Here is a 15,644-nt window from a genome sequence, read left to right as displayed (position 1 = left end):
CATGTTATCCTGTCCAGAACATACGGAAAGACAGCAGACCCATTTTAAAGAACATTGGACCCTCTCTAAAAGTGATACTGTGTGCCAAATACACTCTTAAATATCTAGCTCTGTTAATTGTGTTTTCATTAATTACATGCTTTAAAATATTTCTTATCAACTCTTATTAATATATTGTGCCAGATTGCCTACCTGCCTAAAGGACCTAATCGAAATGTAAACCTCAGAAACAAAGTCTTGCACCAAAGGGAAACAGCAACAATATTGCACTATTTACAATTATTTATTTCAACATACCTGCTTGAAGTGCAGAGCAGGAGATAATTCCGAACATTAGAAAGCAAAAATGTTGAATCTTTTGCCTTTTGCCTTTGACCATGGTGAGGTGTTGATTCTTCAACCACTCTCTGCACTGTGGTTTCAAAACAAGGACACGAGACTGAGTCCGTTAATGTTTTCAGAAAGGCTTGTGAAGCTCACAAGAAAATAAATCACACTCTTATTTGCCCAGGAGAGGAAATGGATCCATCCACTGCTTGGAATGCCTGGAGTTTAAAAATAACTGAGTAAGTGTACAATGAAACTGAAGGATTATTTATTGAACCTAATTTCGTTTCAAAGGTCAGTGCCTGCTGATGATGTAAAAATCATAACACTGCCCCTTTCCCCAACTTGGGTTAACTGCCCTAAGCACAGCATGATGTGTTTAGTTGTCCCCTAAGTGGACTGCGATGTTTGTTTGAATATACAAGTTTTGATTAGTACAGGTGTCAATATTAATTCATGAGATTGTAGTACACCAGACAGCACTGAACATTCAAACTGCTGATGTCTCCCAATCATTAACTTTCATGTCAATTCATTTAAAATGGTGAAATGGCCCAATGCATTACCATGGTTTGGGGAAAAAAGAAAGACTTGCATTTATATAGCACCTTTCACAACCTCAGGACGTCCCAAAGTGCTTTATGGCCAATTAAGTACTTTGGAATTGCAGTCATGTTTGTAATGTAGGAAACGTGGCAGCTAATTTGCACACAGCAAGCTCCCTCAAACAGCAATGAAATAAATGACCAGATCAGATACTAAGCTGAGATTTGATTTAGCCAAAGTGGACTGGAAACAGCTACTTGACGGTAAATCAATGTCAGAGCAGTGGGAGGCATTCAAGGAGGAGATTTTGAGGGTTCAGAGCAAGTATGTTCCCTTAAAGGGTGCAACTAACAAATTTAGAGCCCCTTGGATGTCAAGGGTAGGATAAAGAAAAAAAAGGAAAGCTTATGACAGATACTGAGGGCTCAATACTGCAGAAACCCCAGCAGCGTATAGAAAGTGAAGGGGTGTAATTAAAAAGGAAATTAGGAAAGTAAAGAGAGAGCATGAAAAAATGTTGGCAAGTAAAATCAAGGAAAACCCAAAGATGTTTTATAAATATATTAAGAGCAAGAGGATAATTCAAGAAAGAGTAGTGCCTATTAGAGACCATAAAGGTAATCTGTGTGTGGAGGCGGACGACATGGGTATAGCTCTTAATGAATACTTTGCGCTGTTTTCAGCAAAGAGAGGGGTCATGCAGACATTGCAATCAGGGAGGAGGAGTGTGAAATATTGGATGAAATATGTTACGTTTAGGATAACTCCACAAGACTGTATATCTTGAGCTCAAACTGTTGTGACCTTGGTCTCTTTATTGTAACTCCAGAGTGAGGAGGCAGCAGGGTAGACTGCCTTTTATACTGGCTTGCTCAAAATATACAAGTGACCCTTGGGTTTCTCTCAGGTGCGCCCCCTGGTGGCAAGTCTTACACATTGGTAATGTTTACATACATAACATCATTCCCCCCCAAAGTCTTATGTATAAGTTATTTACAAGTTGAGGCGACCCGGGGCTCTGTATTCCCGGGTTGATTGCCTGAGTTGAAGTCCTGGCATGGGTGAGCCAGTCGGATCATTGCTGCACTGCAGTGTGGCTGGTCTGATCGGACTATCAGGCATGGTAGGTTCATCCTCGTGGTTGACCGCGAGGTCGATTGCTGGATGGGTGTGTGTGAGTGGATCAATAATGGTAATGCCTCTTCAAGCTGTTCTTGGTTGTCAGTGAACCGCAGTTTGGTCTGATCCAAGTGCTTTCTGCACGTTTGTCTATTCAAAAGTTTGATACAAACACTCTATTCCCCTCCTTGGCTAACACAGTGCCAGCAACCCATTTGGGACCATGACTATAATTAAGAACAAACACAGGGTCATTAACTTCAATGTCGCATGATACAGCCTCGCGATCGTGGTACATGTTATGCCGGTGACGCTGGGTTTCTACATGATCTTTGAGATCCGGGTGGACTAAGGAGTGTCTGGTTTTGAGTGCTCTATTCATTAGCAATTCTGCAGGGGGAACCCCGGTAAGCGAGTGGGGTTGCATGCGGTAGCTGAGCAGAATCCGAGATAGCCAGGTCTGCAGGGAACCGTCCGTCACGCATTTCAAGCTTTGCTTGATGGTTTGGACTGCCCGTTCCGCTTGACCATTGGATGCAGGCTTAAACGGCGCAGACCTGACATGCTTGATGCCATTGCGGATCAAGAACTCTTTGAATTCCGAGCTGGTGAAGCATGGTCCATTGTCACTAACGAGGATGTCGGGCAAACCATGGGTGGCGAACATGGCCCGGATAATGGTGGCAGTAGACATACATGACAACATTATTGTATATTCAATCCATTTAGAGTAAGCATCCACTGCTGCTAGGAACATCTTTCCTAGAAAGGGGCCAGCAAAATCTATGTGGACCCTTAACCACGGTTTGAATGGCCATGACCACAGACTCAGTGGGGCCTCCGTTGGTGCATTGCTCAACTGTGAGCAAGTGTTGTATTGGTATACGCATGACTCCAATTCCGAGTCAATGCCGGGCCACCAAACGTGCGACCTTGCGATAGCCTTCATCATAACTATGCCTGGGTGGGTACTGTGAAGGTCGCATATAAATGTTTCCCTGCCTTTTTTTGGCAAAATTAGATGATTCTCCCATAGGAGGCAGTCCGAATGGATGGACATTTCGTCCTTGCGTCGGTGGAACAGCTTAATTTCGTCTTGCATTTCCCCTGGGACCGCCGACCAGCTCCCATTGAGGACACAGCTTTATACTAGTGATAGCACCGGATCCTGGCTAGTCCAGGTCCTGATCTGGCGAGCCGTGACGGGTGACCTCTCGCTCTCAAAAGCATCCATTACAAGGAGCAAGTCTGCGGGTTGCGCCATTTCCACCCCGGTAGTGGGCAATGGTAGCCGACTGAGGGCATCCGCACAGTTCTCCGCGTCTGGTCTGTGGCGGATTATATAATCATACGCAGATAACGTTAGTACCCATCTTTGGATGCAGGACGAAGCTTTGGTGTTAATATCTTTGCTTTCTGAGAACAACAAAATGAGCGCCTTGTGGTCAGTTTCGAGCTCGAACCGGAGCCCAGATAGGTATTGGTGCATTTTTTTAACCCTGTATATACATGCTAATGCTGCTTTTTCAACCATACTGTAGGCTCTTTCAGCCTTGGATAAGCTTCTGGACGCATATGCAACCGGTTGCAGTTTGCCTGACCCATTGGCTTGCTGTAACACACAACCGACCCCGTACGAAGATGCATCACAAGCTAGTACCAAACATTTACACAGGTCATACAATACAAGTAACTTGTTGGAACATAGCAGGTTCCTGGCCTTGTTAAAGGCTATCTCTTGAGCTTTACCCCAAACCCAGTCCGTCACCCTTGCGTAGCAATAGCAGTAGAAAGTTATCAAAATAGTTGAGGAGTCCAGGAACAAACACAGCTCCATCACATTCTGTGGTCTGGGTGCATTCTTGATGGCCTCCGTCTTGGAGTCTATGGGTCTGATGCCGTCCGCCGCAATCTTTCTCCCCAGAAATTCGACCTCTGGCACCAGGAAAATACACTTGGAGCATTTCACCCTGAGTCCCGCTCTGTCCAGTCGCTTAAGAACCCCTTCCAAGTTGTGCAAGTGTTCAGTGGCGTTGTGGCCAGTGATCAAGATGTCGTCTTGGAACACCACGGTGCGCGGAAACGATTTCAGCAGACTCTCCATGTTCCTCTGGAAGATGGCCGTCGCCGAACGAATCCCAAAGGGGCATCTGTGGTATATGAACAGTCCTCTGTGCATGTTGATGCATGTTAATTTTTTTGAAGGTTCAGCCAGCTCCTGTGTCATGTAAGCAGAGGTTAGATCCAACTTGGTGAACGACTTCCCTCCCTGATAGTGTTGCAAACAGGTCATCCACTTTGGGTAGTGGGTACTGGTCCTGTAACGAGACTCGATTGATTGTTACCTTGTAGTTCCCGCGGATTCTGACCGTCCCATTGCTCTTCAACACCGGAACAATTGGACTGGCTCACTCGTTGAACTCGACTGGTGATATGGTCCCCCTCTTGTTGAAGTTTGTCCAACTCGATCTCGACTTTCTCTCGCATCATGTACGGAACCGCTCGGGCCTTGTGATGAACGGATCGTGCATCAGGGACTAGATGGATCTGCACTTTGGCACCTGTGAAGTTGCTGATGCCTGGCTCGAATACAGACGGGAATTTGTTTAGCACTTGGGCGCACGAGGCGTCATCCACCGAAGTGCTTTAATGTCGTCCCAGTTCCATCGGATCTTTCCTAGCCAGCTTCTGCCAAACAGCGTTGGGCCATCGCCTGGTACAATCCATAGTGGTAAAAGCACAGCTCCATCGTACGATACCTTCACTGTCGCACTGCCAATGACTGGTATGAGCTCTTTTGTGTAAGTGCGCAGCTTGGTGTGGATTGGACTTAGTTTTAGCCTTGTTGCCCCACAGTTTCTCAAAAGCCTTCTAGCTCATAATTGACTGACTCGTCCCCCGTGTCCAATTCCATGGAAACTGGAATGGCGTTTAATTTGACTTTTAACATTATCGGAGGGCTTTTGGTGGCGAAGGTGTGTACCCCATACACTTCCTCTTCAGCCTCGGGTTGAGTTTCCTCTTACTCGTTCAGCGTGATCCATGCCGGATTAGTCATCTTCTGCCGACTGCCACGTGGTAAGTCGCAGCACGTCTGCACATTCACTGGTGGTGCCCCATCGTTCCACAGCCCTTGCACACGCAGTGCTTGAATCAACATTGATGGGTTCGATGATTACCCCCACAGCGCCAACACAGTGCTAATGGATTCGCATTCATGCCCCACGGCGGACTCTGAGTCATCCTAGGTCTGGCCTCTGCGGGCGTGTAGGCCCTTCCATGTACAGTTCTGCTTGCTGAAGGCATTATTTTATGCACAGTACTTGCCGGTGAGTTCCGATGTTTCAATGATATCTGTTTAGTATTATCGTTCGTGGACATAAAACCCTGGGCTATCGTGATGGCCTTGCTCAGATCTAGGAATTCGGCAGACAGCAGTTTGCGAAGAATGACCTCGTGGCTGATTCCAAGCACGAAAAAGTCCCGCAACACTTCTCCCAAAAATCCAGCAAATACGCATGGTCCTGCAAGACGTCTTAGGTCGGTGACATAACTCACCACGTCCTGGCCCTCAGAGCAGTGGTGTGTATAAAAGCGATACCAGGCCATCAAGATGCTCTCCTTCGGCTGAGGTGTTCCCGAACCAGCGTGCACAACTCTTCATATGTCTTGTCCGTTGGTTTCGTCGATGCTAGCAGATTTTTGATGAGGCCATATATCGTGGACCCACAAATGGTGAGGAGAATCGCCCTGCGCTTGATCGCGGTTTCTGCCTTTTCCAGCTCATTGACCATGAAGTACTGGTCAAGACACTCAATGGAGGCTTCCCAATCATCACCCTCAACAAATCTCTCAAGAATTCCAACGGCAGCCATAACTGCGTGAAAGTTCATGATCTGTTACTCGTCGCCAATTGCTACGTTTAGAATAACTCCACAAGACTGTATATCTTAAGCTCAAACTGTTGTGACCTTGGTCTCTTTATTGTAACTCCAGAGTGAGGAGGCAGCCTGGTAGAGTGTCTTCTATATCTGCTTGCCCAGGGTGTGCAGGTTACCCTTGGGTCTCCCACAGGTGGGCCACCTGGTGGCAAGTGTTATACAGTGGTAATGTTTACATACATAACAAAATATCATCATCATCATAGGCAGTCCCTTGAAATTGAGGAAGACTTGCTTCCACTCAGTGAGTTCTCAGGTGACTGTACAGTCCAATGCAGGAATTACAGTCTCTGTAACAGGTGGGGCAGACAGTGGTTGAAGGAAAGGGTGAGTGGGGAGTCTGGTTTGCCGCACGTTCCTTCCGCTGTCTGCGCTTGATTTCAGCATGCTTTCAGCGACGTGACTCGAGGTGCTCAGCGTCCTCCCAGATGCGCTTCCTCCACTTTGGGTGGTCTTGAGCCAGGGCTTCCCAGATGCCAGTGGGGATGTTGCACTTTACCAACGAGGCTTTGAGGGTGTCCTTGTAACATTGCCTCTGCCCACCTGGGGCTCGCTTGCCGTGTAAGAGTTCTGAGTAGAGCGCTTGTTTAGGGAGACTCGTGTTGGGCATGCGGACGATGTGACCCGCCCAGCAGTGCTGGTCGAGTGTGGTCAGTGCTTCGATGCTGGGGATGTTGGCCTGAGCGAGAACGTTGGTGCATCTATCCTCCCAGTGGATTTGCAGGATGAAATAAACATAGTGAGAGAAGAAGCATTAAGGGGTTTAACATCTTTGAAAGTCGATAAATTCCGAGGCCTGGATGAAATGTATCCCAGGCTGTTAAGGGAAGCAAGAGAGGAAATAACAAAGGCTCTTACCATCATTTTTCAATCCTCTCTGACTACAGGTGTGGTGTCAGGACTGGAGGACTGCCAACATTGTTCTGAGTAATTATAGGCCAGTCAGTCTAACCACGATGGTGGGAAAATTATTGGAAAAATTCTGAGGATCAGGATAAATCTTCATTTAGAAAGACATGGATTAATCAAGGACAGTCAGTATGGATTTGTTAAGAAAAGGCCACGTCTGACTAACTTGATTGCATTTTTTGAGGAAGTAACGAAGAGAGTCGATAAGGGTAGTGTGTTTGATAAGGTCTCACATGGCAGACTTGTCACGAAAGTAAAAGCCCATGGGATCCAAGGCAAAGTGGCAAGTTTGATCCAAAATTCGCTCAGAGGCAGGAAGCAACGGGTAATGGTCAATAGGTGTTTTTGTGATGGGAAGGCTGTTTCCAGTGGGGATCCGCAGGGCTCAGTACTAGGTCACTTGCTTTTTGTGGTATATATCAATGATTTAGACTTGAATGTAGGGGGTATGATTAAAAAGTTTACAGATGATACAAAAATTGGCTCTGTGGTTGATAATGAAGAAGAAAGCTGTAGACTGCAGGAAGTTATCAATGAACTGATCAGGTGGGCAGAATAGTGGCAAATGGAATTCAATCCTGAGAAGTGTGAGGTAATGCATTTGGGGAGGGCTAACAAGGCAAGGGAATGCACAAAAAATGGTAGAACATTGAGAAGTGCAGAGGAACAAAGGGACCTTAGAGTACATGTCCAGAGATCCTTGAAGGTAGCAGGACCGGTAGATAAGATGGTTAAGAAGGCCTATGAAATATTTGCCTTTATTAGCCGAGGCAGAGACTACAACAGCAGGGAAGTTATGCTTGAACTGTATAAAACACTAAGCCAGAGTACTGCGTGCAGTTCTGGTCACCACATTACAGGAACAATGTGATTGCATTAGAGAGGGTGCAGAGGAGATTTACAAGGATGTTGCCTGGACTGGAGAATTTTAGCTATGAGGAAAGATTGGATAGGCTAGGATTATTTTCTTGGAAACAGAGGAGGCTGAGGGGAGACCATATTGAGGTGTATAAAATTATGAGGGGCCTAGATAGAGTGGATAGGAAGGACCTATTTCCCTCAGCAGAGTGGTCAACAACCAGGGGGCATATATTTAAAGTCATTGGTAGGAGGTTTAGAGGATTTGAGGGGAAATATTTTCACCCAGAGGGTTGTGGAGGTCTGGAACTCGCTGCCTGAAAGGGTGGGAGAGGCAGAAAACCTCACCATATTTAAAAAGTACCTGGATGTGCACTTGAAGTGCCATAACCTACAAGGCTACAGACCAAGAGCTGGAAAGTGGGATTAGGCTGGATAGCTCTTTGTCGGCCGGCACGGACACGGTGGGCCAAAATGGTCTCCTTCCGTGCTGTAAATTTCTATGATTCTATGATCATCTGTTTTTCGTGGTGTTAATTGAGGGATAATCTCTCAGGAGTAGGAGGGGAGATGAAGCAAGTCAAAAAATAGAAGTTAAGTGATGCCAAGCTTGGGTTTTAAGAGCCTGCAGATCGCGATTTTCAAACAGGGATCCAGTCCATAAGGGGATCCCAAGAGGTCATAAAATCATCAGACATCTGTCCATCTGGGATTCAGGCATACTATGAGCCACAAGCACAGTATCTTCTGCTAACTCTATATCCTATACTTTTGCTGTAATTTGTTACTAACTATGATGTTATTTCTGTTGCTGTATATTTAAAAAATCATCAATGATCGCCCTATTATCCTTGAAGTAGTTGACAGTATCTTTTAGAAGTGAGGACAGAAGCTCCTTGGGAATGTATCAATAATTGCAGAAGATTTCTGGGCATGTGTCAATGTTTGTAGGGGTCGCCGATCAGAAAGGTTTGAAAGCCACTGGTGTATATCATAGGAAGAAAGGAAGAGAAGGTTGAGGGGGAGGAGAAATTCAACAATGTCTTGTGGAAAATTGAATTAGAATATCATTATATAGGGCAAAATGACTAATGGCCTCAGCATGTTGATTCAATCTCTTATACAATAATTCAATGTTGACTCAAACCTCTGATCTCCTGAAAGCAACTCAACAACACATCAGTTGTCATAGGAACAGGAGGAGGCCCCTCGAGCCTGTTCTGCCATTCAATGCAATCATGGCTGATCTGTATCCTAACTCCATCCACCCACTCCATATCTCTTAATACCCTTGGCTAGCAAACATCTATCAATCTCAGATTTAAAATTATTGATTGGGCTAGCTACTATTTTTTTGTAGATAAGAATTACACACTTCTACCACCCATGACGGGTCAAATGGTCTCCTCCTGTGCCATAAATTTCTATGATTCCCAAGTGTATCCTAACTTCTCTCTTGAATGGCCTGGCTCTGATTTTAAGGTCATGTCCCCTTGTCCAAGACTCCCCCAGCAGCGGAAAAAGTTTCTCTCTATCTACCCTATCAATTCTTTTCAAAATCCTAAAAACCTCAATCAAATCACCCTTTAACCTTCAGTATTCCAGGGAATACAGACTAATTTATGTAATCTCTCCTCATAATTTAACCTTTGGAGCCCTGGTAACATTCTGGTGAATCTGCGCTGCATGTCTTCCAAGGCAAATATAACCTGTCTGAGGTGCAGTGCCCAGAACTGCATACAATACTCCAGATGTGGTCTGATCAGGGTTTTGTATAATGTAGCAAATCTTCCTTGCCTTTATATTCTAGCCCTCCAGTTATAAAGGCTAACACTCCATTAGGCTTCTTGATCATTTTTTTGTACCTGACCACTACATTTTAGTGATCTGTGTACATGGACCCTTAAATCTCTTTGGACCTCCACTGTTCATCGCTTCTCACCATTTAACTAATGCTCAGATATTTTTTGCTCCAAAGTGGATGACCTCACACTTAGCTGCATTGAAATCCATCTGCCACAGTGTTGCCCACTCACTTAATTTATCAATGTCTCTTTTTAATGTTCTGCTCCCATCTACACTACTTACTCTGCCACCAATCTTTGTGTCATCAGCAAACTTCGATATATGTCTGTTTATTGTGTTATCTAAGTAATTAATAAATATAGTGAGGTCCCAGCACAGATCATTGTGGGACACCACTAGTCATTTCCTTCCAATTCGAGTACATACCCATTAACCCTACTTTGTCTTCTACCACCTAACCAATCTCCTAATCAGGTCAATAACTTGCCTTCAATTCCATGAGCTTTCATTTTAGACAACATTCTCTTAAATAGAACCTTATTGAATGCCTTCTGGAAGTCCATATAAACTACAACCATAGACATTTCTCTGTCTACTACTTTAGTTACTTCCTGAAAAAATTCAATTACATTCATTAGACATGACCTACTCTTTACAAATCCATGTTGGCTCTCTCTAATCAGTTCAAATTTCTCTGTCATATCACATCAACTTCTTGGGCATCCAAGCAGCCTTTAACGGGCATCAGCAAGTACAAGATTTGGCTGGAGTATGACTAGGCAAATTGGCAGCTCGCCTACCAGTCCAAAGACTATGCTCAGAGCAAGCAAAAAATATCCATTGCTGCACAGTGCCAAATATCACACAAGCACAATACATCAACACTGTTTTACAGCCATGGGCTATTGAAAGATGAGCTACAGCACTGGCCAGCAGGTTTTTGACAGGTGGGAAGATCAGGAACCAAAAGTATATAGAACCATAGAATCTTAAAGCACAGAAGGAGGCCATTTGGTTCATTGTGGCTGTGTTAGCTCTTTGAAAGAACTATCCAATTAGTCCCACTCCCCATAGCTTTGCAAATTTCTCCTTTTCAGGTATTTATCCAATTCCCTTTTGAAAGTTACTGTTGAACCATCTTCTACATACCACCTTTACAGGCAGTGCATTCTAGATCACAACAACTCACTGTGTAAAGAAAATTCTCATTTCCCCTCTGGATTTTTTTACCAATTATCTTAAATCTATGTCCTCTGGATACTGCCCCTCCTGCCAGTGGAAACAGTTTCTCCACATCAAATCTATCAAAACCCCACCTAATTTTGAATGATTAAAGTTACTGAATTACATGGAAGCCTATCTTTTGCCAAGTTTCTTTCTGGAAAGATCATGTAATCAGTTCACTGGAGGTGCAAACCTAAAATCACCTCCTAGCATGATGGCTTTCGAGCAAACTTCAAGTACTGATGGAATCCGTTTTCAACAATGAACCCAACTCCAGTTCCCTCTTCTTGAGAAGAACATAATCATAGGCACCATCTCTGTCACAGGTCACCATGGGGTTGAATTACCATCAGTGGACAAAGGCTTAATCTATTTGTATGATATCCACCCCAACCACCCCCACCCCCCCCCATCTGTTATTTCAGTCGAAGCATGAACGAATTCTAAATGGGTTAGTGCCCCCACTGAAATGATGGACAGAGGAATGAACGAGTTAATCATTTCTCCATTAATATCACCAGCTGTAATTTCAAGCCGAAAAGTCAAATATTAAAATGCCATTGAGGTACAGAAATACAGAAGTCAGAAGGGCCCAATAAAGATCAGATACAAGAAGATTAAACACATCGTTGACAAGTTTGATCCAAGATAACTTACTGGCCCCAATGTCATAGGTGCTCAAGTTGCCAAGCCCAATCAGAGAGGTTAACTGTTCCCTATCTCAGTTATTCCAACTTGAAAGGAACAAGCATTAAAGATCATAAATGATGAGTAACTGAAAGAAGAGTTCCATTTTACTACTCATTTGGAGCTATAATGCCAAATCTTAGCATCATAGAATTGTTCAGCACAGAAGGAGGCCATTTGGCCTATCTTGTCTGTGCCGGCACTTTGAAAGAGCTATCCAATTGGTCTTACTCCCCTGCTTTTTTCCCACAGACCTGTAAACTTTTCCATTTCAAGTATTTATCCAGTTCCCTTTTGAAAGTTACTATTCAATCTGCTTCCACCACCCTTTCAGGCAATGCATTCCAGATCATAACTGCCTCTGGTCACAGGTTGAGTCCTTAGTTAACCTACACAATGAAGCCATTTAGAACTGATGGTTCTAGCACCAGAAATATAATGGGGTGGAAACTGTTTTTACCAGGTGTAAGGGTTTGGTGGGTATTCGTTGGGCAAATAGCCAAACTCTGCACCAGCGAATGTCAATTTCCAGCGAATGTGTACAATCTGCCAAGCTGCAACTTGACAGATCGCAAGTTCCGGGTTTTCGCACATGCACATCACAAGATTGGTCAATAGCTGCTCATTCACATTTGTCCAACAGAAAATAGCTCTTTCTGTTTACTCCACATTGGCATGGCATGGAAATTAAGCTAATCAGAAGATCTTGTTTGTAGCAGAGCCATGTATCTGTGACTTGCTGTACATCAGATGACAGGAAATTCCTACACTAATTATTTCTCTATTTGTTAACCAGGTTTGGCAAAACACAAAACGAGAGGACAAAATATCAACTGCAAATAAACAAGGCAAATTGAATAATCTGGGGAGGGTCAAGGCGGTCAGCAACAATGCAGGGGAGACTGTGCCTGGTTTCAGTAGGATGTTCAATGTATTTACATGTTCATTCTACAAAAAATTGCATTAAGTGTCTGTGCCTGATGTCAAACTTTTTTTACAAGTAGCCTCTGGCACGCTATACTGTAACTGACTCCTGTTCTAATTCAAGTGACCCAAGTCATATGGCCACAAATTGCATTCCTGTCCCACATTGACCATGTACTGCAACTTCTTTACTGCACCAGTAAACTGCAACAATGTATTTGTGATTTCAGTATTTTTACAATGCAGACAGTTGCACAATGTAGCTCTAACATGAAAAAAAATTGAAGTACGCGCAGCTATAACATAATTTAAATTTGTCACGTTTAGCAAAGGCACAGATCTACATGCTGTCTCGAGTTGTCACTGCTGGTAGTCACATGTGTACTTACTGTAGAACAGTGGAGTCTATAATACCACTTTCTGGGTAGCGAGCTGCTAAAGTAATTCGCCACACGCCGGGATTCTTTATAAAGGGATGTCCTTGACAGAGACGAACGTCAATGTTACTGGCTGTTCACAATTCTCACACCAGCACCATTTTGAACTCCAAACGAGGCTTGTAACTCAAGCTCCGAAAAGTATTTTCGGAAAAAAAAATGGCACCTTGCCATGTTGATATCCTCGCCAGAAGCCTGGGTCCATTGTGCCCCATATATATCGGTTATGATTTTACCGCCTTCCCATTGATAAAAATGACAGGGTTGATTGAATTAAAATTTAAATTAAATTAAATAAGGCTCTAATGCTTCGTGAAAATGATTTGTCTTCAAATTTACTTCAATTGATATTTTTTATTATTTAATATCCACAGATTCAATATAGGCAGTGCTGGTACTTTGATTTTTATGAGTAATTATTGCTAATGGTAATTTTCTCAAGGGTAAATTATGTTAATTAAGAATTACCAATGCCAAAATGTCCAAAATGTACAGTTAATCTGGAATAACAACTTTTGGCCATAAACGAATGCAGGCCACCAGCAACATACAACCTCCAACTTCATATTACCACTGGTGTCCCTTGGTAGCACTCTCATCGCTGAGTCAGAAGGTTGTGGATTCAAGCCTCACACCCGAGACATCAGCCCAAACCCTAGGCTGAGAGTCCACTAACACAGGCACTCCAACCAGTCTTCATGAGCACAGATATTTCAAGCTCACACTGTCACTAATACTATTGAGGGAGTGATGCACTGTCGGAGGTGCCGTCTTTTTGATGAGACGTTAAACCGAGGCCCCGTCTGCCCTCTCAGGTGGACGTAAAAGATCCCATAGCACTATTTCAATGAAGAGCAGGGGAGCTTTCCCCAGTGTCCTTGCCACTATAAACTATACAGAGACTACACTTCAAAAGTGCAGGTTGAACCTCTCTTATCCAGAACTCTCTTATTTGGCACCACCCCTCATCCGGCACCATTCCCGGCCACTGGGTGGCGCATGCGCAGACACTTCTCGGGGCCCGCCGGCCCGCCAACACTTCCCGGGGCCTGCTGGGCCCACTTGGGCCGCCAACCTCCTCCCCCGCCCCCCCCCCCCCATCCCCCCCATCTCCCGATCTCAGGCGACTTTCTCCCCCCTCCCCCCTGGGCCAATGACCTCCCCTCATCCGGCAAAATCCTTCATCCGGCACAGGCCAGGTCCCGAGGGTGCCGGATAAGGGAGGTTCAACCTGTACTTCAATGACTGTAAAGTGCTTTGGGATGTCCTGAGGTTGTGGAAGGTACTTTAGAAATGCAATGCGCGATTAACCCGTGCCCATTCAATGTAATGCAGGCAGCAGGCCAAATTCATGCTGCCTGCTCATTTCAATGATTTCGGTGTGCAGCCAGCTCTAAATGTGCTGTTGATTGGTTGTACGCATTAGCAAGGGGGCCGAAATCATGAAGGGCTAGCACCAGTTAAAGCTAGACTGCACTGCTTAAAGGAGAGATGCATTGTGGCTTGAGCAGTGGCTGGAAGTTGTTCAAGAGCTGAATTTGACCTGCAAAACAGTGAAGAATAGCACAACATGGGAGAGAGCAGGCTCCAAGGTTTTCCGATGCTGCATTGGAGGTCTGGGCAGAGGAGGTGGTAAAATGGAGAGATGTCCTGTATCGGCAGGGGGCCAGGAGGCCCTCCAGACACATGCTCAGAAGGCAGTTTGAGTAGATAACCATGGAGGTCAATGTTCGGAGTCAAACTTCAAGGACCTGGATGCAGTGCTGCAAGATGTTCAATGACCTCACATGAGTGGTCAAGGTCAGTGAATGCAGTTTAAAATGCCATATCCTACCAATTGCACCACTAGCCTCAGTCATTGCTCAATGCATCACACCCGCATCACTCACCTATCAACCATCTCTAGCAATCAGAACTCATACCGAACATTTATAGCTTCACCTCACCCTCACACGTTTAGCACTGCTGCAAGCCTCACACTCACATCTCACAGTTTGCATGCACTGCCAGCTATTCAACCATGACAGCCATATCACCCAAATAGATTGCACTACACTGATGCACTTCCCTCTCTCTTGCAGAACAAGCTCGCAAGAGACAAGCATACCTGCATATCTTAACCCCCATGGAGGAAACAGTGCCATTATTGGAATGGCCATTGCTGAGGCAATGGCCAGCGGCGGGGCTGAAACCAACTAAGGTGACAGTGTCCTCATACATAATCCTCCTTCTCACACCCCACTTTCCCCTCATCCCACAATCTCTTCTGATTTACAAGCTGCAGATGGTGTAAGCATTACCTCTTACTTTCCCACTCTCCCCTCACCGCAACCTTACCCTTGTGCCTTTTTCCTTTCAGATACCCAAGAACTGCAACCTGGCCAGGCAGTGTTGGAAGAGCATCAAAACAATGATGATGAAGACACACCGTCACTAGATTTCACACTCACAACCACCAGCTCAGATACTGACACTGCGCATAATTTAGAGGATAGCATAGAGGCAGGATCTGCACATGATGAGACACCGGACACGAGTAGCCTACAGCCAGAGAAGGGGGTAAGGATAGCACAGGTGCCAGCTCGCTGGAGGGCATATTCGCACATGTGTTCGGCTGCCGAGGACTCAGGTGAGGACTTTGATGGGGCAGGCTTCAGAAGAAGGCTGAGGGATATGCACAATGAAAAGCTTGGTGTATTGGGAAGCCTGCCAGAATCCTGCGTGCAATGTCAAGGAGCATGGCGGAATCTGGCACCAACTTGGCACAGGGCTTTGCGCAGATCTTTGTGGAAGTGGTGGCTAACTGCATTTCTTTGCCTCTCCATTTATCTTTCCTCCTTTAATGATGCTCCTTACAACCTAGGTC

At 44.9% G+C, this 15,644-nt stretch overlaps 1 protein-coding gene across 2 annotated transcripts in view; it reads right to left on the bottom strand.

The window, feature by feature from the left end:
* The window catches only part of susd2 (sushi domain containing 2), a 158,292-nt gene extending 145,429 nt beyond the window's left edge, over positions 1 to 12,863 (bottom strand). For both annotated transcript variants that reach the window (XM_070887679.1, XM_070887680.1), the window contains exons 1-2: positions 12,731 to 12,863; positions 298 to 545 (exon numbers count right to left, since the gene is read on the bottom strand). In XM_070887679.1, the coding sequence (XP_070743780.1) occupies positions 298 to 379 (82 nt within the window). In that variant the 5' untranslated portion in view covers positions 380 to 545; positions 12,731 to 12,863. The remainder of the gene's footprint in view (positions 1 to 297; positions 546 to 12,730) is intronic.
* Positions 12,864 to 15,644: the final 2,781 nt, after the last annotated feature.

The sequence above is a fragment of the Pristiophorus japonicus genome, chromosome 8 (genome assembly GCF_044704955.1).
Source record: "Pristiophorus japonicus isolate sPriJap1 chromosome 8, sPriJap1.hap1, whole genome shotgun sequence".
In the NCBI taxonomy this organism is placed as follows: domain Eukaryota; kingdom Metazoa; phylum Chordata; class Chondrichthyes; family Pristiophoridae; genus Pristiophorus; species Pristiophorus japonicus.
The sequence above is the reverse complement of the archived record's forward strand: the minus strand, read 5'-3'. Positions and strand labels throughout refer to the sequence as shown.